Source organism: Cololabis saira, chromosome 16, assembly GCF_033807715.1.
Source record: "Cololabis saira isolate AMF1-May2022 chromosome 16, fColSai1.1, whole genome shotgun sequence".
Taxonomy (NCBI): Eukaryota; Metazoa; Chordata; class Actinopteri; order Beloniformes; family Belonidae; genus Cololabis; species Cololabis saira.
In genome coordinates this window covers 17,676,649-17,697,453 of record NC_084602.1, presented here as the reverse complement: position 1 = coordinate 17,697,453, position 20,805 = coordinate 17,676,649, and the positions used below count along the sequence as shown (strand labels likewise).

The 20,805-nt window shown below is 44.1% G+C and overlaps 1 protein-coding gene across 2 annotated transcripts in view; it reads right to left on the bottom strand.

Annotated features, from left to right (window-relative positions):
* hectd1 (HECT domain containing 1) overlaps positions 1-20,805 on the bottom strand; it is a 51,290-nt gene that overhangs the window by 23,398 nt on the left and 7,087 nt on the right. For both annotated transcript variants that reach the window (XM_061743715.1, XM_061743716.1), the window contains exons 2-21: positions 16,710-16,849; positions 16,312-16,461; positions 15,987-16,221; positions 14,688-14,915; positions 12,908-13,189; positions 12,550-12,820; positions 11,937-12,013; positions 8,429-8,527; positions 8,176-8,290; positions 7,813-7,987; positions 6,409-6,547; positions 6,150-6,320; positions 5,687-5,909; positions 5,340-5,603; positions 2,876-3,087; positions 2,645-2,791; positions 1,039-1,133; positions 563-668; positions 327-461; positions 112-251 (exon numbers count right to left, since the gene is read on the bottom strand). In XM_061743715.1, the coding sequence (XP_061599699.1) occupies positions 112-251; positions 327-461; positions 563-668; positions 1,039-1,133; positions 2,645-2,791; positions 2,876-3,087; positions 5,340-5,603; positions 5,687-5,909; positions 6,150-6,320; positions 6,409-6,547; positions 7,813-7,987; positions 8,176-8,290; positions 8,429-8,527; positions 11,937-12,013; positions 12,550-12,820; positions 12,908-13,189; positions 14,688-14,915; positions 15,987-16,221; positions 16,312-16,451 (3,254 nt within the window). In that variant the 5' untranslated portion in view covers positions 16,452-16,461; positions 16,710-16,849. The remainder of the gene's footprint in view (positions 1-111; positions 252-326; positions 462-562; positions 669-1,038; positions 1,134-2,644; positions 2,792-2,875; positions 3,088-5,339; positions 5,604-5,686; positions 5,910-6,149; positions 6,321-6,408; positions 6,548-7,812; positions 7,988-8,175; positions 8,291-8,428; positions 8,528-11,936; positions 12,014-12,549; positions 12,821-12,907; positions 13,190-14,687; positions 14,916-15,986; positions 16,222-16,311; positions 16,462-16,709; positions 16,850-20,805) is intronic.

Genomic DNA, 20,805 nt, shown 5'->3' with positions numbered 1-20,805 from the left:
TCTGGTGTCCCCAGTGTTTCAAAAAACAAAAGGAAATAATAAAAGTCCATGCCTGTACTGACTGAAATTAAACAAATAGAGGAGCTGACTTTACAGAGTCACTGCTCTTACTTGGCATTGGTTCCAACCCAGTAGATGATGCCGTTCTCATCGAAGTCGTGTTGGTGTCTGAATGTGAAAGTCTGTCCTTCTCTCAGCTTCCTCACAAAAACAAATGAGGAGCGCTCAAAGTCGTACCACTGCTTGGCCACCTGAAGACAGAGAGGTGAGCTGAAACCAAGGTCTATACTGGTTGAGCGTGTCACATGGTTTCCGTGCGACCTCACCATTTTCAGCAGGTACTGCTCCAGAGACTCCACCGTGGCCAGAGGCTCCATCTTTAACATGCGACCCGTCCGGTCGATCAGAGCTGTCTCCCCCGGTGCTCGCTCCAACCGGAACCGCAGCCTCCTCGTCAAGATCTGACAGACACAAACACACTCCATCAGCTGTGCACCTGCAGAGACAAGTGGAATGACAGGCTTTCCCAGAGATGACGGCGGGACCCGGGAACACGGCTCACCTGCAGGTTGTAAGAGGAACCTGGAGTGTCGTACAGGTGCAAGGGAAGACGCTCTATCGACTCCAGCACTGCTATCAGCTTTCGGATTAAGGCAACAGCAGGTCGGCTGCAAAGAAACACAAACACACAGTTTTATCACCACCTGTAATCTGACTGTTTTAAGCAGGAATCTGCTTTAGGACAACTATTCCAACAATATAAAAAAAATCTCTGAGAGGGTGAAAGGGATCAAAATCACAACTGAAAAGAACGAATCTCCTAGAAGATTGTTCTGGTTTCTTTGTTTCCATCCAGGTGTCTTACTTTCCACACTCTTTCTTGAAAACACATTTCTCTTCACTGTATTCAAAACAAAACATTCATTAGTGTTCAAACTAAAAGCTCTGTTGGCCTTTGATTCTACTCCCTATTGTAAAGCAGTTCTTTAAAAAGGACAACTTTAATCCCCCTCCCAAAGGATGAAACAGTTTTCTGACCTTTCGTTATCTTCGTTTTCACTGAAAGCAGCCTTAAAGACGTTGATCCTTTCCATTAAAGGTTTACAATCATGCTTCATGTCCAGCTCCACACTCTGAAGAGATACAAAGACAGCGAACATCTGGTAAGAACACCACATCATGTAAGACCAGACAGCGAGTTGGGACATCTCAATAACACATACAAGTGCATTTCACAGCTTTTCAAAGTTAATACTGTTCCATTTACTGTGTTATTCTTTTATTGTTTTGCATACTAAATGCAAAAGTCCTTTCACGCGATACTAAAAATACATTGTTTCAAAAAGGAAACGCAGCACGTCAGCATGGAGGTCACCATCACTGATGTTGGATCTTTGACTGATTTCAATCCCAGATCCACATACCCAGCATCCTGGCAGGGTTTTTTTTAGGACGCTAGACCTCAAGTCACTTAAGACAACATTTCAACACTTTTATTTGCTGTCCTTAAGCCAATGATGGGTCAAGAGCATACCTTTATGCATTTTATTTTTGGAATTAAAAAAAAAAAAAAAAATGTGGGTCACTTAGCAGGTCGGGTATTATTTAGAATTTATCAAAATTTGTAGTTCCAGTTGCGGTCAGGTTGGCTGAAAATGGAAGGAGATCGCAGGTAATTTTCTAAACTTACCATCGTATTTATATACATACGTACGTACGTGTGTGTGTGTGTGTGTGTGTATATATATATATTTGATCACATATGTGCATGATGTAGTTTAGGTATAAATATAACTATCCATGAGTGCTAACCATGAACTGTTATACAGTACACACCACACAATAGATATTTAAATTTATGATAAACTTGGGATGTGTACATACTCATAAATAGGTCTTTACATATTTGTTTGCCTTAAATCGAGGACTGCACAATTTCTTTGTTTACCATTAATTTAACTGTATACAATATGTTTGTATAACTGACTACATGTAATGATATTGTTATGTGTACATATGTATGAGCATTTAAAGATGCATGGCTGTATATGTCTATACATAGATAGTATGGTTGTGTAATTTTTATGTAATCAGTATGTACTTATGTCCTCTCCCCACCCCTCCCCCAGCCCAGACACAGCCATTTAAATATACTCACAGGCTTAGACGCGACGCACCCCACACACATGAAATACACTAATTATACAATTGAACAGGGAATGCTACTCTCTTTCTCTGTCATTAAAATATCTGTGCTTTTATTCTAACAATTGAATGCAAACTCATACACTACAAGTCACCACACAGTCACCAAGCTGCGCCCACCACTGTCTTGCCTTTTTTATCTCCTGCTCATGTTGTCCCACTGTCTGTGATTTTGGTGCTCTGACAGAATCGGGTGGGTTTTTTTAGGAGTCAATAAATAAGGTGCACTGTCAAGAGGCCTGTAACACACATATATATATATATATATATATATATATAATCTTTCAGGTTTTGCTGAATGCAGTATGTGGGACATCACTAACGTCACTTTGAGGAGTTGCACATCTACTATCTGCAACGCTGAACTTTATTTGTTTTGGAGGGTAATGAAATGCAAGTTTCTTTTTTTAAAGAATAGTAAAGTGGAAAATGCACTCACGTTGCTGAGGACGGTAAATAGAGCCTGGACCAGGCCACTGCTGCACATTTCATATGGAGAAATTGTGTTTTCATCCTTCAAAACTACGATCAGGTTCTCCAGAGCCGTTTTCATCAGGTCTCTCCATGTGTTCTCTCCTTCGATACACTGTCAACACAACACTCATTTTAACATTTACGCCTGTAATGACTTCATAGTGCTTTACACAGAGGTTTCTGGGTTTCTCTGTACCTGTCTATTAATGTGAAGCTCCCAGGCAGACTCCAGCTGAGTAGAGATGTTCCTCAGGGTCACCACCACGCCTCTGGGCATGCTCTCCACAGCTTTGAAGTGGTCATCGTACAGCTCCCTGGCCATGCTCTTCACCTTCTGCTTCGTCTTCTCCAGTTTTGACTTCAGCTTCCTGCCTCGCTTCCCCGTCCAGCCCGTCACAAACTCAGAGCCTGCCCATAAACAATATAGTCAGAGCTGGTCACCTCCTGGTCTGGAAAGCAGCATTAGGATATTTGAGTTGTACTAAAGATGTCAGAGCAGGTTTCCACCATACTAACTTTCAAAGACTAACAAAACGCTATGTGTTGTTTTATGGTTCAAATACTTTCTATTTCAAAAAACACTTTCTAATAATTATTAGTGGAACAAAAACAACAGTAGCCCTGTTCCCAGGCAACTGTGGCTTTAAAGTGGTTATGTTTGTAATATCGGTGCCCTCACTAGAGGTCATCAGGTGTTTACAGTTTGGGCTCAATCACCCAAAGTAGGACTGCAATGATTCCTCGAGTAACTCTATTACAAAAAAATGTTCTCTGCCTCAAAGCTTCGTTTAATAAAAAAAAAAAAAATGTACAGCTCATGTTTCGCACGGATTCTTTTTAGTGTGACACAACGTGCTTACACGTGTGCGTCCCCTATAAAGCGGAAGAAGACGGCGGCGGGTTTTTCGTAACGTGTGAACAGTTTTGCTGTGCAGACACCGGCCCAGGACCGAAAACAGCGACGATGAGCAAACGCAGCAAAGCCAAAGTAATTAGAGGAAGAGACAGAAGATTTCGAAGGTGTGGGATCATTTTAAATAAAAAATTAAGGTCCCGGTCCACATTGTTTTAAGCCTGGGATACACTTGCAGTTCAGACCACGTACGCATCATGGCCACCACGCATATCCTGCATTCATTTGACGCGTCGACATGTACAGTACCTTCTCAAAAAGACACTGAACGCATACGCGACCTGCAGTTCTCGCTCTGCCCGCGAGTGGTCCCGGTCAGATACCAGCTGGCCACAAGTGACGACGCGGAGGTCGCTGGTGCCGTTTCCTTTGCCGAAATCGCAACCAAAGCAATGTTATAATCTCCTGCATCATCCAATGGTGTCATGTAAACTTGTTCATTGTTCTAATCTGCTACTGCTACTACCGCTCCTAGTACATATTTAATCACTTTTCCAACTGTTGCTCTGCTTACTGCCCCCAATCGGTTACCGCCGGTACGACGCGCTCTCCTTGTGTACTACACGAGCAACGTTGCAGTTGGTGGTGCACGCGAACAGACGTGAACGGACACGAACGCAAGAACCAACAGCAAGTATATCTGGGGCTTAAGACTATTGTTCCAAGTCCCGGTCCACAGCCAAGCATTTCTGTTGAAACGTTGCACAATTTAAAGGCAGTGTTTAAGAATATTTTTTTATTTTAGATACTTTGAAAAAGGGGAAAGGAAACATCAGTGGTTTTAGAGGAACATCTGCTCCCATCCAGACAACATATTGGTCTTGCATCTTTCAGCAAGACAATGTTTAACTGCATCCCTTACAACAGCTCCAGGCCCTGAATTGGTCCACTGCAGTCCAGACCTTTCACTGGACTGAAAGGTCTGAAAGGATTAACTGGACACATTTGGAACATCACAAAAGGAAAACTATCGGTGCGTCTGAAAAGCCATACTAAAAAGTATATGCTAAAAAGTATACTTAGGTTCGGCACACTTTTGAGTAAATCAGTAGTGTGCATTAATTCAGACGTACTATTAAGAGCGCACACGTCACTTCCTGTCGTTGGGAGGAAGTGACGTGTCATAGCAGCAGTAGCAGCGCTCCGCTAAGCTCTTTCCCGTTTATTCTGGCCGATACAAGATGACATTATATAATATTATTATATACGAATATTATAATATTAATATTATATAATAATATTATTATACTTCATTTTATACTTATGACATATACATATCACTTAGCAAAATCTTGCATACTCATTTTGCATACTAATTAGGGTGGAAGTATGCGATTTCGGACGCAGCCCAAGAGAATGAAGAATCGCATCTGTTCCAATCTTTTTTCGGATTAGAATGGGACAACATTCCTCTACCAAAACTCCATCAACTGGTCTCCTCACTTCCCAGGCATTTGAACCAACCTTTTTAAGATGCACTGCTTCCATCAAGTCCTAAATTACTTTTTCCTTAATTTTTCTTGTGTTTATTTCAATCATTGAGTGTATATTTCCTCAGTTTAAAGCTTTTATTTGTTTTCTATGATTGACTGTGAATAGGCTATGGGTTAATAAGAACTATATAAATTATTTCATTCTGTCTAAATTTACACCTTACGCAGCATCTCAGTTTTTTTTATAAATGTGGGTCCTCCTGAGATCTGCACGCATTTTCCATAAAAGGAAGCATTTCAAGATGAAGACTCACCCAGAGACGTCTCAGCCGTGAACGAGTGTTTAGTTCCTCGGTTTGACTCGAACACAAAGCCAGGCAGGTCCTCCTTCAGGATGGTGGCCTGCTGCCCGTCAGAGTTATGGATGGCGATTTCTCCCTCTTTCAGACAGGTGAGGGACCAGTTCCCCACTGTCAGCTTAGTGGGACCAACACTGGAGAGGATGGGCTGGCTGGCTGTCACTGGTTTCACCTGGCTCCTCGCTCGCTGCAGCTTCTCCAGGAATTCGCTGCGAGACTCTGCAGGAAAACGAGACGATCATTGGTCAGAGTTAGAATTCAAACCAATCAATAAGCTGCAACACTTGCTTTTCAAAACCCACCTGAGCTGTCCGAACCCCCCTCTGGACTCCCGCTGGAGTACATGGTGGCCAGCTTTCCATCCAGGATGAACCTGAACCAGCCGTTGGAGCCGTTGGAGAGCTCGAGGGCAGCAGCATCCGACCAAATGTAGAGACAGTCCCTGCCTCTGATGATGGACCAGTCCCTCCAGTGGTACGGCTTCCCTTGCTGGATCTCCTTAGCATCTTCCTGCACCTCCTCCTCCTGCAGGGGAAGCAAACGTGATCTTGTTTTACACGCTTTTTACAATTTTATCAATCTTTTTGACTATACATTTTGGAGGGGAAAAAAAGGAACAAAGGGTCAACTTTGCATCCTTGTTTTAATAACATTCCAGAGGTTTAGTCTGCAACATGTTTGGTTAAAAACCAGAGATACAGTTCAACAGGATGTGATGCAGAAAATCTCATCCAAGAATGTGTCACTTCTGCCTTCCCCTCCCACCTTTTCAGGCTTTACTTCATCCTCATTCTCGTCATCAGACGCCGGTCCAGCCAGAGTCGACACCTTGTTGATGACACCCAGTCGGGCCAGCTGGTCGAGGAAGACATCTCCACCTTTATCCACCAGATCCCTGATGATCTGCAGAGCCAGGAGATGACCATCATCATCGTCCTGACAGAAAGACAGAGGGAACAGAAAGGTTAATCCACACAAAGATGCACTCTATATTGGCATCTATTGTATTATATCGTGTCAGTACCTCCTGGTCAAGGACAGTAGCAGTGATCTCCACCAGAACCGTAGGCAGGTTATGTCCCGTCTCGCTGTCACACACCTCCCTCAGCAGGACTTCACTGCTGTAGTGGACCATCTTTCTAATCAGAGCAAGGCTGGCTTTCCTACAAACCAACAAAAGACGGTCAGGTCAAAGTGCTGTCACTGTCTCATCACAAGCCCTCACCAGACATCCCCACAGCCTCGTCACGGTGAGACTACCGAGTTAATTCCACTGACGAATCATTTTAATCATAGTTCAGATCAACAACCTTTTTGTTCCAAAGAAACCGGGCCGATTTGTAGACAGAATTAATGCAAAAGGACAAAGGTGTTGATGAAATGCATCAACGCTTTTTAATATCTAATATAAACAAGATCATATTGGGCAGAGACATGATCATAACTAATTTAGTTATGTGGAAAAGTGTAGCGAGCTGGGAAAATTCAGAAGTAATGTCCGGTGTGTAAGATTTGTTTGATCTACTCCAAGAAACATCAATGAGCTTTAACTCCATCATGAGTCACATTTCTGTTCCCACTTTAAAGGAGACCTATTATGAAAAACATGTTTTCTCTTGCTTTAACATATATAAAGTGGTCTCCCCTCAGCCTGCCAACTCAGAGAAGGAGGAAAGCAACCAAATTCTGCAGTGTCTGTACAGCTGCCCGGATGAGCCATCCAGTGTGATGTGGCTTCTACGAGCCAATAAGATTTACATAGGTTGGCCTCCGATGCATGAAACCACGCCCACAACTAACTCTGGCCGGAACAACAACAACTCTGCCGGCCGGAGCTTCCGCCATTTTTTTGTAGCGGTGTATCGTGATGGCGTCTGTCTGAGCTAGACATGCAAATTGCTCTGTTGTTTGTTGTAAAAACCAACACTTTGTGTCCTCCCCTGCTACGTGTCATTCAGGCAGCCAATCAGCACAGTGCCTCATTATCATAGCCTCCCCACCCACTCAGAATCCCACATAGAGAATGAGGTTAGAGACTGGGATGCTGCAGACATGGCTCAGAGGCAGAATTTCTAATTTATTTAGCAAAAAAAAATCAAAAGCTTGTTTAAGACATTCAAGGCCGGTTTAAAATAGGTATTAGATGCCATAATAGGTCTCCTTTAAATAAAGCTAGAGTTTTTCTTATTTCATAAGGTTTAAAATCAGTCTTACGTTCGTTCAATAACATTTAAGGATATACTTTGACAAAAAATTCTCCAAGATCTAGCTCCAAGTTCTGCAAGAAGCACTTAGAGAAGGCCTAGTAACTATTTTTTATTAACTTAAATTTATCCCACATGGTCCTCTTCGTTTAACCCATCACTAGTTAGACTAGGAGCAGTGGGCAACGGCACCCAGGGAGCAGTTTAAGATTGAGGGAATTTACCTAATCGAAGGCAGCATGGTTTGCTGAAAGGTTTGTGCAAAAACAGGAAGAAGTCTCTTCAGGTAGAAGGGAGCCATTTCTGGGTCTCCTTTGGGCTCACTGCCCTCTTCCTCCTCCTTGCTGGCATCTTTCTTCCTCTTGTCATCGCCCTTGTTCACCGGACACATCCAGTCTCCTGAAACACAGATTTTTTTATCAACCTGGATGGGAAACCAACACATTTTCATCTGAATCAAGTGTCTCACAAAACAAAAAAAAAACTCTGGCAGTCTCACAAATGAGGAAGTCTGGAGTCAGCCTACATTCGATATAAACTGTTAGACACACCAGTAAGTAAAAAGTGGTGCTCTGGGTTAAACTGACCTGGTGACTGCAGTATCGCCACTACCTCACTGTGTCCCCTCTCCCTGGCTTTGTCCAGAGGAGTCTTTCCATCCTCGTCTCTCAGGTCTGGGTTGGCTCCATGCCTCAGCAGAGTCTGAATGAACAAGGTTACTCCAGGTGAGGGGTAGTTATAATTACAACAGAGAGGAAACTGAGACACCTCACCGAATAAGTTTAAAGATCACCATGTTTTATAATTCCATGTTACATGAGGAAGCCGAGTGCGTGTTACCTTAGCCACTTGTGGGCGTCCAAAACAGGCAGCGTAGTGTAGGGAAGAGGACCGCTGGCCTCTGTTCACATCTGCCCCCCTCTCACATAGAAACTCCACCTGAAACAGCACACAGTTGGTCCAGAAGGAAGTGGGTCTCCCAATCCCAGAATGAGACCATCCCTCCAACCTCCAACTACTTTTCTCAACATATTTTATTACAAAGGACGCCCTCAGAAAGCTGGGAACACTTTCAAGCTGCTTTCACACCTGAGTTCAGGGGTTCTGCTCTGAATCGCGAGAGCTTGTAAACTTGTATTTTTACCTTGGTTCAGTTTCTTCTGGTTCCACCTGGCACCCTCTCTGCTCTAAGAATTCAACCCTCAAAACAGAAAACCTTTAAACCCCTGCAGACTTTCAGTTTCAGTTTCTAGATGCAGCAGTCTCATGTGAATGGATCAAAACTAAACCACTTGGAGACAATGATTATAGTAACAGAGATTCATGATTTGTTCTTCTGGGTCATAACGTATCCTTCCCTGATTCTCCAGGTGTGTGTCATGTGACCAGAAGAGATCAGACGAACTCTTAAAAGGGAACCCTGGCTATTAAGACATGTAGGTCTTAAAAGATAAATGTTGGTATCAATTATAACAATGTGATATAAAAAACCTTTTTGATGTCTTCGTTTTTATAAAATTTGAAAATATAATTTAACTCGTAGGTCGCCATTGTTGTTTACACCACAATGCACTCTGGGTAGTGGCGTCAGTCGGTTGCACCTGCTTGCCCCCGTACACTGTTGTGACTGTTCAACGAGATAATCCAGATGATAAACATGTCATCTGTTCAGCCATTTCAATTTGAACCCAAGCGCAAGGTCAAGGAGGAGGACAACACTGAAAACATATCTCAAAACGAGCCAAATGAAGACCAAGAAAGACGGGATGAGGCGAGAGTGGGACAAAATCGATGGTGTCTGTGCAGCAACTGTGTCTCGATGCCAACAGAGGAGGAGAGCGTTTGCTGTGAAGAGCTCATATTTTTGTCAGCAGCTGTTCACTTTAAGCTATTGTGTGATAAAACATATTCCAATATAAATAATTTTGGAGATTATAAGCATCCACCACTGTCCTATGCTTTATAAATCATTAGGACAGTGGTGCCGCCAGGATTCAATTTCGTAGTAGGCACAGAAACAGTCCGTCCACTGCTCTATACGGCTAATTTCAGGCTCTCACTCGGCCTGAATATTCCACTATCCATTATATTAGGTAGAGGATAGATTGGTTGGCTATTCAGAGTTCAATAAGTATTTCAAAGATCTTTTTTCCTCAAACAAAACTTTGCAGTGACAAATTGGATAACGTGCACACAGCGCAGTACAGATATGGTGACATTATTATGCGCACCTCCACAAAGATGAAAACATAAACACTATGGTGTCGTGTCGGCGCACCAGAAACACAGATTAAAACACAGCTAAACATTAAGGTGACGGCGCACCTACAAAAAAGTTTAAAAAAAAAAAAAAAAAAAAAAGTGCAGCACCATAAAGCATGAACTACAAAAACACCATAAAACTCAGATAGGCTAACCGACCACACGTTTCAACTAGCAGATAGCCTATGCTACAATACAAACCCCAGCCAGATGTGGCTCCACCAAAATGATCAGAATAGTCATTAAATTAAATAATGATGTTCTTGCCTATTTGAAGCAAAGTCTGCGCCTCCCCGTTTCGTCAAACTCCTGTGCAAGTCTACTCAGCCTCTTGTCTGTCATGGTACCATCAAACGGTGGACCCAGCACGTACCAAAAATAAATACATAAATCCTTCAAAAAAAGGGTACGCACAGTGCAGGATTCCGGCTGGCGGTGCCACTGCATTAGGATATACAGTTTAATGCACTGATAAGATGTGCACCACTTTGATCATTTTTGCTCCCGTGCATCACACAGCACACGGGAGTTTTGAGCCAGTTTGCCTTAACCGAGACGTCTTATGGGCTGCCCTCGTCAGCCTCCACGACCGGGAGAGTGCTGCTCATCTATGTTTTAGATACCTGCCGCAGTTAAACAAACACGGCTTATCTTCCCAGGGCAACCGAACTACGTCATCGCCCCCAGAGTGCATTGCGCAGGTAAAACATGGCGTCTCCCGCAGGTCAAAATATGTAATAAACATTGTAAATCTTTAAAGCAATTACATTATTTTATGTGTTTCTAACAACATATTTTAGTATAAGAGAACAATTATGGCTTATTAGGGCCTACAAGTCTTAATAACCGGGGTTCTTTTTAACGGTGATGTAGACAACAAGATGGAGTCTGAGGAGCAAGTTCTGCCGACTTTGTCGTCCTCAGAATCGCCTTCCTGTACCTCTGTACATGTGCATGAGGAAAGAGCAAAGTTTATTTGCAACAGAGATTTCAATCTGTTTTCTCTGGTCCACACTAGCATGTGATGTGGATTTACAGCAGTGTAATGTGGATGGTGATCTTGTCCGAGTTGAAACGCTGGTCTGGACGTGGATCAGTTTAGTTTTGAAAAAGCATTCTGGAACAAATATGGACTAGTGTGCGTGAAGCGTTAACGCTGCTTCACTGCTCATTTGTCATGTATGCTGTTAGCAGGAATAAGACTCCATACTGGTGTTCTGCTTCCTGTGTCACTGATCTGTCATTGATGTGTTTGTTTGTTGTAGATTGTTTGGTGTGTATACGATTACCCAGCAGGACTTCTACCAGGCACTGCAATCCTCGAGGATAAACACTGTTTCATCCTCAGTGTTTATCCACATGATATTGATGTTTCGGGAGTCCTCATATGCTATTTTTTAATTTCATTTATTTAAAACAGGGTTTGTGCATTTATGAGGGCTTCTAGAAACAATGCTGTGGTTATGGGAAACTTTAAAATAAAGAAAACATTTCATATTGGGTTAAAAGTCTATTTTCATGAGGATACAGCCAAAAGTCACACTAAATGCACTATACAATTGAGCTTTCACCAAGTTTCTGACATGTCCCTAATCTTTTACGAGATGTCTAGACTGTATTTGGAAGACACTCGTCCAACCTGAAGATTAATCTGCTCAAACCAGTAAACAGGTCAAACTCACATTAGTGCACGAGACGCAACTCCTGTTAGTCTCAAAGCTTCTGTTTCCTTTCTGTAACCAGTCAATGATTATTTTAGGAGCTTGTCCTTACCCTTGAATTTATTTTATCCCTAGCAGCAACACAATTTACACAAACCATCAGAAATGTCATTATGTGAGACAGTGCTCCCCCACCAGAAGAAACATGCGTGTCTGAGAAGGATGTCATTCAATAAAACGCCAAAAAAGCCAACAACTACTGACAGTGCGAAATTAAGTTACTTGTATAACTAGTAATCATCCTCTGAGGATTAATGAATCATCCAGTCATTGTTAACACATTCACCTCTCTACCAACTCAAATTCCACACAGTAAACATCACAAAAAAAAAAAAAAAAAAAAAAAAAAATCATATTTATTTTACCATTTCCTGCGTTCCAAAAGCAGAAGCCCAGTTGAGCAGTGTCTGTCCCACATCATCCATGAAGTTCACCTCAAAAGCTGTAAGAGACAACAGTCCATTATCACCAGGAAACTACAGAGCCCCAATGGTTTCTGGGATTACTGCACTACGTCTGTTAGGAACAAATCTTAAAAAAAAAAAAAAAACTTTATTGTGGTTGGACTGATAGCAATTGAAGGATTATTTTTAAATGGATTACAAAAACATAACAGAAATGTAAATAACCGCTGTAGGTTATTGTAAAGAACAATAAGAAGAAAATATTCAACAATCGGATACACAATTACTCAATTTAACTGGATAACGTCCTGATTTTATAGAAAAGCAGGCTCCAGTGGGCTGAAAAGAAACACACACACACACAAAAAAAAAGTTGAACAATAATCCTTCAAGAGTGGTAATTTATGGGGGTTTTTTTGGGCTTTTTTAAGGGCTTTTATGCTGTAAAGTTAACTTTTAAAGTTATCCTGCTAATATTAAGTCACATACATGATACGATATATGCAGAGGTATTTTTTTCGAGCTACAACGACAAAGGCTCATGGGTATTGTAGTGTTTGATCTCCATCCTCACCTCCAGTGTCTATGGCGTCTATCAGTGCATCGGTGTCTTTGCTGCGGATACAGTCGATGAGCTGTCGGTGTGACCTCTCCCCTGAGCTGTCCAGACGTCGCAGCCCGGGAATCCGACCTGCTGAACCTGCAGTGGACTTGGGCAGCGCCTTCCGCCCTTCGAACAGGAGCACCAGCAAGAGATCCACCAGCCGCATGGTGTCCAGCACACAGCGCTCATCCCCTCCCAGAGCAGACTCCATTGAGTTGGGTAGAGCTGAGCGTAACAAATCCTGAACCCGAAGCAGAGGGTTGATACACATTCGACAACACTGACTATTTTAAACACATTGAAATGTCTGAGTTTTCTGTTGACCTACATGCGTAACCAGAGGAGACCCCCTGCACAGCGTGGAAAGCAGGCTGACGATGGTGGACACTTGGTTGCTCAGTTTGGAGTCAGGGGTGGAGGGGGTGGCACCCGTGGAGGGCCGGCCCGGCTTACATGAGGAGGAAGAGCCTGCCACCGTCCCCCCAGCAGCCGCCATGCGGGACAGAAGTTCCTCCGTCAGGCCGTGCTTGGCTAAAGGTGCAGGGTCAACGCCTCGTCGAGTGAACCGATCAGCCAATGAGGCGAAGCAGCGCAGAGCCCCATCAGACACCTGGAGGGGAGGAAAAACGTGGACTCATTTCAGGTTTAGCTAAAAATTATAAATTCTAAATCTAGATTACTTCTTTATTTCAGACTGTATTTCCCTTCAGACAAAAATTATTAATTCATCAGCTGCTGAAAAATCTACACAACCTTTCACGTTGGCATTCTTCCAGTTAGTTAGAACAACTAACTCCTTTTGCTGTTCTTCATTCTCTCCATCTGTTTCTCTTTTCCTGCTCTGCCCAGTTTTTCTTGCCACTGTTTGGCTTAAGGTTTTTCTCCCACAAGGGGAGTTTTTACCTGCCATTGTTTATTTTATGTTTATGTAATAATTGCTCGGGGGTCATGTTCTGGGTCTCTGGAAAGATCCTAGAGACAACTTCTGTTGTAATAGACGCTATATAAATAAAATTGAATTGAATAATTAGTGAACAAACGCTGCAGATTTGAAGCAGACGTAGGAGGACAACAACACGCAACAATATGGACGGCAGTGATGCAGCAGCTCTGTACATTTCGTACATACTAAGCCTGATCATGCTGCACATAAGATGCATGCTAATTCCTCCTCTTCTTCTTCTGCTACTGTGTTTTTGTCATGCCTTGACAATTTTATTTTCACCCAAATCAGAAATACTCCGTCATTGTCCAAACCCGCCTGCAGTTAACTGCAGATACACACCTTAAACTTGACACATCCACAATTAGATGATCTTGTTGTACTGTTAATAATAATAATAATTTCTACTCATTTTACCTTCATTCACTTAAATCCCTACACACAACACCTAACAGTGATTCTAAAAAAGTGTTCCCTGGTCAATTAATACATCAACACTGAAGCCATCTGACGGAGAACAATTCTCCCATCATCAGCTAGAAATCTCATTTATTCAAGTTTTTATCTCAATCAGAAATGTTTTCTTGAGACAAAGATGGGAAACCGGCGGCAAATTGAATAGAATCAGATTTTCTTTTTCCTTGTTTTATCATTCCACAGCTTTTCTCACCCACTTCTGTGTATGTTGTTCTCTGTATGTGGAAAGGTAATGTTCATATTTTCAGATTCTTGTATTAGAGGTAAATTTTACAATTTGTCTCGTCACTTCCAGACGGGGAAGTTCCGGGCAGTCAATCGCTCGGCTAACCGTGGTTTGCATATACATGACTGAATAGCTTGATTCAGACGACTCTATTCATTCGATTCCAAGAACTCCAGTTCGGTTCGACTGCAGCCCGACTAAGGTGTATACATGACTTTTTAAACGTCGATATCAGTCAGACTAAGGCAGTAATTTGACTTTCTTTTAGTCCATGTAAATGTAATGACTGATTTGGCTCTTATAGCTACTGTTGTGTGTTTTTGTCATTCTGCCAACAGTGATGTGCTAATGCTAACACTTGTCTTTGTGAACGGGAAAGACTTTTTTTCCCCAATAAAGTTATTCAAAACAGCAGCCTTTGGCTTTAAGTTGGAGTAATTCAGAAGTAAATCGATGTGTTACCTGGTGGTCCTCATGTTTAAGGAGACTGGACAAAGACTCAACACAGGTCTCCAGGGAAGAGTCTTGAGGCTCCATCTTGCTGCAAAGGCGGGAAACCACAGCCATGGCAGAGTGGAGCGTGTCTTTGTGGACCAGGTGGCCGCTGTCCCTGATGAAACTCAACACGCAGTTCAAACCGCCAGCCTCAAAGACGGCGCCGGACTCTCTGGTACAGATCAATTCCAGAACCTGCACATGAAGATCAGCCTGTTTATATACACCCACCTAACACTGGACTTCTCTGTCAGGGACTTTTGTGAATTTCAAAAATCAGTGGGAGTGAGAATACAGACTCAAAGACCAAAGAAGCTTTGTGAACATGATAAAACGGGAATCATCAGGTGAAATACAGGTAAATGCAGCACCAGAAAGCACCGCTAGGAGGTCAGCAGTAGAGCCCTGCGTGGGACTGTTTTCTTCATCCCGCTCCCGTTGAATTTCTGACCATTACCACCCGCAACGTGTGTGTTACACTCCCTTCCACTCCCGCAGTGTTGATATCCACTCCCTCCCGCATCCGCAAAACTGAGAGTTTATGCCCGCACAATAATAGAGATGCAATGATTTTGTCTTCTCCCGTCCCGCAAGAGAAATGTTGTCTGAGATAAATATCTGATTTAATGTTAACATGATCACTGTGGAGCTTGATGGATAATTGGCAGTTCATAGGCCTCCTGACCGAAAGTTGGATGCAAATCCATCATTGTCATTAACCGCACAAGCTATTTCGCCTTTCGCACACATGTATCAATTATGTGATTGAAGTTATAGCAACGAGAGTAGGCTGTGAGTGGCTCAAATAACACTAATAAATAACATAAAATAAACAAAGTTAACGAATGAAATGAATTCATTTAACAAATAAATCGCTTAGCCATTACATTGCTGTGGAGGAAGAGAATGCTGCTGACCGACTGCAGTCCCAATCCCACGCGTCTCTCTTCCAAGATGCGCCCACAGACACAAAATGCAGCTTCTCCAAATATCTGACTTGCCTTGCTTTGTCTTTGTTTTGTAAAGACCTTGTTTGAGGTTCTTTTCCACGTCATGTATTTCCATCTTGTCGCTAGACTACATCCCGATCCCGCAGTGTTTTTTTTTTTTAGCCGCCCGAAGCAAAGTTCAAACCACCCGCTGCCGCGAAATTTGCATTGGGTCCCGCAGGACCCAGCAGGACCCAATCCCAATGCAGCCCTCTAGTCAGAACCCTGACTTGATCTAATCACCCTGATGAACGTGGCCTCCTAACTTGGCTCATACCTTGACACACTGCTCAGCCAGGTCTCTGCTGGTCCTGTTGTTAAGCTCCACCACCACCAGCCTGTTGCACAGTGCCTTGATCGCTCCATCCACCCCCACAATCCTGCGGGTACACTCTGCAGACACGTCCAGGTAGTAGGTGATGGCCCGGGCCGTAACCTCCAGCACATTATCTGGAGCGCTCTCATCCAGGAAGATCTTACAGAGTGCTGGGAGGAAGGTCCGAGGAGGGCACCTGATAGACGGGGAAGGGAGAGCTTTTTCAGCTCCAGCTTCACAACTGACTGGAGGACACAATGTCTGTGAAACAAAAGTAAAAACTCACGTCTCGAAGCAGCGGTCGACGTTGTCTGACATGAGCAGCAGCATGCAGAGCTGCTCGAGAGCGATAAGCTGCATGTCACGCTCATCACCCTGGCCCATCTGCAGCCACTCCAGCAAGGTGTCTGGGTCCACGTCTGCCATGATGGCTAGCCTAGTAAGCAACAGGACAAATACAACTTTACACCACAAAAGATACAGACTACTCATGGACTTTCAGATCAACCATTTCAATATGCTCTCACAAAATTATATGTTCTTTTGTAGACCGTTTAGGATGTTCCCATGAATGTCTGATCAAAGGCACTCTGAGTTATGAATGTGAACCATTTAACCAGTTCTATACTTTGCTTAGAGGGTAAAATGTGTGGAGTCAAGTAAAGGACATAGAAAAAGCCTCACCTGGCTCCCCCTTGGCTACCCCGTCTGGCTCAGTGCCCAATCACTGCTCAGAGTTGTGACACTGTTCGGTACTCATCCAACCGGGTGGAAGGAGAGCCTAACACTTGCAAGGAGGTGGTTTCTGCTCTCCGAGGGGATTTCTGTGAACAATAACACAACATGGATGAGGAAAAACAGACACAAAAAGTTAAAATACTTGACAGCATGAAATTAGGGAGGTGGTTTCTGAAGCAATTTTCGGACTATTTCAAGGATAGAACATGTTTGTCTGTCCACGCACACGCACACCGACACACACGCAGTAAAGAACCCCGGGCCAACTCTGAAAAGAGCGTTAGCGAAGTTGTAGAGCTGGTTCCTGACCTGTTTGGAACAGTACAATCAGAGGGAATAAAGACACTGCTGCATCGTCTTATTCTCATTACAGCAGTTTCCACCATAGTTATTCCAATTACTGGTTCAGAGACAGCGTCCAACAAGAATCCAGTGTAAAACCAGGTCTGTTGCAACCACTAAAGTATCAGTTCGAAACAGGTCTTGCAGCAGAACAAGACTTTGATGGTCCAGAACAAAGAATTGCTTCCATAGAAGGCTGAGGACATGGTTATTCTCACCAATCAGAACCACAAGCAGGATTTGACTGGAATTTAAGTGGACTGCGGTGAAACCGTTTTCTTTGTAAACTCTCAACAGATGACTTTAGTTGTAAAATAAACTGAAGAGCTAAGTTGTGTTTGGAGATAAAGCAGCAGACTTTATGTTCCGACTCATCTGCTGCACCGATAGGAGACAAAATCCTTGTCCACCTCACACAACCTCATATGGGTGTCTGAAGAAAGCATATCTGCTTTCTTCTCAAAGATAGTTTTTTTTTTTTTTTTTTACTCACAGCTGAGCTGAAACCGTCCTAACAATGGCAACGTCTCTAACTGCTCACTCTTTCCTTAACTAGTAGTGTACACACACAAATCGCACACCTGTCCGGTTGCGTGCATATCTGCTTCCTGAATTAACACACAGCAGTGTTTGAAAATGGCAGAACCAGACTAGGTAGTAGATACCAGTTCTCTTCATTGTCAAGTTTGTAGAAAAAAGTTGCACCTCTGTCAAGTATGGAGCTAGAACAGTCAATATTCACAAATGAACAGGACGTTTCATAGGTGCGTAGGACAAGATTCACAAATGTATTTCTGATGCACAAAAATATAACCTGATATATAAATGGCTTGTGGTCTCTGGACTTCTCTGCATTTCTGTGTGGATTTTTGAGACTCCCCCGACTAGCCTCAACCCACAAATGTCTTTTTTTAAATACAAAATGATCTGTACCCAATCAGATATCTTCCTTGTTTCAGCCAATCATAAGTACGCACCCCACGTGGGGGACGATTTACTCATAAGCCAATCACATTAAGCCATTCAAACCGCACTATATCCATGTGACATTCAGTCAGTTCAACATGGCTTCCAGCACGGACAGTGCTATGGCATTTCTGCAAGTTTGGCTTCTCTGGGAGTTTTTTTTTTAATTATATATATATATATATATATATATATATATATATATATATATATCTCCCCGATTTTTTTCCCCATTTTTCATCACCCAGTGCTCTACCTAAGTGACAGTCCTGGGCATTGTCATCCTCTACCAACCCAGGGAGGGCCCTGCACTGAGCTCAGGTCTCCTCCTTAACCTGAGGAGTGAGCAGGCCGCATCTTTTCACCAGACAGGGTGGGGTTTCTCTGGCCGGACGTAGCGCGTGGAAGGATCACGTTATTCCGGCCAGATCCTCCCCACCCCATCTGGCGCCCCGGCTGGCCAGAGGGGGCATGTATAGCCCAGGACTGTGTGCATGTTTTTGTGAGGGTAGCTCACATTAGCTACCCAAGGGAACATGGGGAGAACATGCAAACTCCACACAGAAAGGCCCTTTCGCCAACCCCACCCAGGGTGTGAGCGCCGAAGTCATGGGGGAACGAACACGCACTTCAGCACCCCCGGTGGGAATCAAACCCAGGACCTTCTTGCTGTGAGACGGCTGCACTTTTCTGAGAGTTTGTGACTGCAAACAGAAACAGTGCCCCTTGCGACCCGCTGATCTCATACGCCATAGAGACTCTGCTGCAGCTGGGACTCCAAACACATCACACCATCATCATAGATCGCTTCCCAAGGAAATGCTACAGAAACGGACAAGCTACCTTCTGTTACTCCATTGAGAGCATCACTATATTCTTGATAACCTGCTGGTTCCACTCCACCAGTCTCCTGAACAGAAACCACCTGAAGAGCATGGTCACAGTCTGTCTAAGACCATTGGACTTCCTGTAAGGACTCTGTCTACCATCTACGAGTAGCAGATTCTCAGGTTAGCAGGACGAATCATGCAGGACCCCTCACACGCTCTCTTCCCAGTATCTGAGTGGCTCCCCTCAGGACGCTGGGTTTGCCGTCCCTGGTGCAGGACAGAGAGGAGAAGAGCAAACTTTTGGCCCTTTTCGACTAGTACCTATTCTGCATGCTTCTACTCGCCACGCCCCCGTCTTGCACTTTTCCACTATGGGCCGAGACGGGTAAAGGCTGGCCAAGTAGATACTTTTTCTGTACCCGTTAGGCCGAGGTTCTGAGCGTGCATAGTCGGCCCTGTATCAGACGTCATCACCCTCCACGCCACTGATTGGTCGGGGGGCGGGGCCGTCAGACGTTTGAATCGGGAAGCGGGGAGTCAGCCCGAGACAACTCGCGGCGATTTTATTATACAGCGCAAACGTCTGTTTGGTGATCCAACTCTGAGGTGCAGATGTTCATAAACCTGGTGGCTGAGGAGAGAATTAAAAAGGGATGTAGACCGTCGATAAGGAACGAGCAGATCCACCAGGCGCTCTGTTTTTTTCTCAGCCGCTCGCGGCTCCCAGTTGATTTCTCATCAGCGCCGACACAAACAAAGGGGTTGCGCAATAGAGTACCTCACAGCAGTTTCACCCCAACCCGCCCACTTCTCACCTGGGTGTCGAAAAACAAACAAGGACAAAGCGGGTAGAGGCGGTACGAGGCGTGACAAACCGTCCCGAGCCGGGGCGCGCTGAGTAGGTACTAGTGGAAAAGGGCAATTTGTCCCCAGGGCTGTCCAGCTCCTTAACTCCTGTGTCCTTGTTGTCAGTCCAGTCCAATTTATTGTACAGGACCCAGTTACTTATAAGAGTTCACGCTGTACTCTCTCAATGTCCATTCCCTGAATTTTGACCAGCATTAGAGCAGAAGACTGACATCTACGGAAATCCACCACCCTTGATCTTTCCTACGTTGATGAAGCAGTGGTTTTGTTGACATCAGTATGCGAAGTCCTGCGTCAGTCCTCTGTACTCCACGCTGTCATCATCAATGATGAGGCTGATAATTGCAGAATCAACAGAGAACTTCCACAGAACACAGCTGTCTGTGTTGTGTCTCAAAACTGCAGCATAGAGGGTGAAGAGGAAGGAGACTAGTACAGTCCCCTAGGGGAGCAACCACACTGCAAATCAGAAAGTCAGTGATACAGTCCTGGGCTCTCACAAACTGGGGGTGGTCCAGGAACCACGACACCAGGTCAGAGTCCACCGCAGCCATCTCCAGTTTGTCCCTCAGAAGCATTGGCTGCATGGTATTGAAAGCACTGGAGAAATTGAAAAGCTCCTCAAGGTGAGCCAGAGCACAGAGAAGCAAGATAATGATGGTCACCTCCATCTGATAGGCATACTGCAGTGGGTCCATATTTGAACCCACCACAGAGTGGAGGTGGTCCAGGACCAGTCTCTTCAGTGTCTTCATCAGATGGGACGCGAGAGCCACCGGCCTGGAGCTGCTGACATCTTTAGCATGTGATGTTTTGGGAACTGGTATCATGCAAGAAGTCTTCCACAGTTGTGGTAACAGCCTCAGGTTGAGGCTCAGACATGCTCCGTAACTCCACACAATACTTATGGAGCCTGGAGCTGATGCCGTCTGGTCCAGCTTCCTTTCTTCCTTTCCTCACCATCAGCTCTCTTCTCGCCTGGGCTGTTGTAAAGGACAAAGTTCGGCAGGGGATTGTGTGCTGTGGGGGTTGGCTAC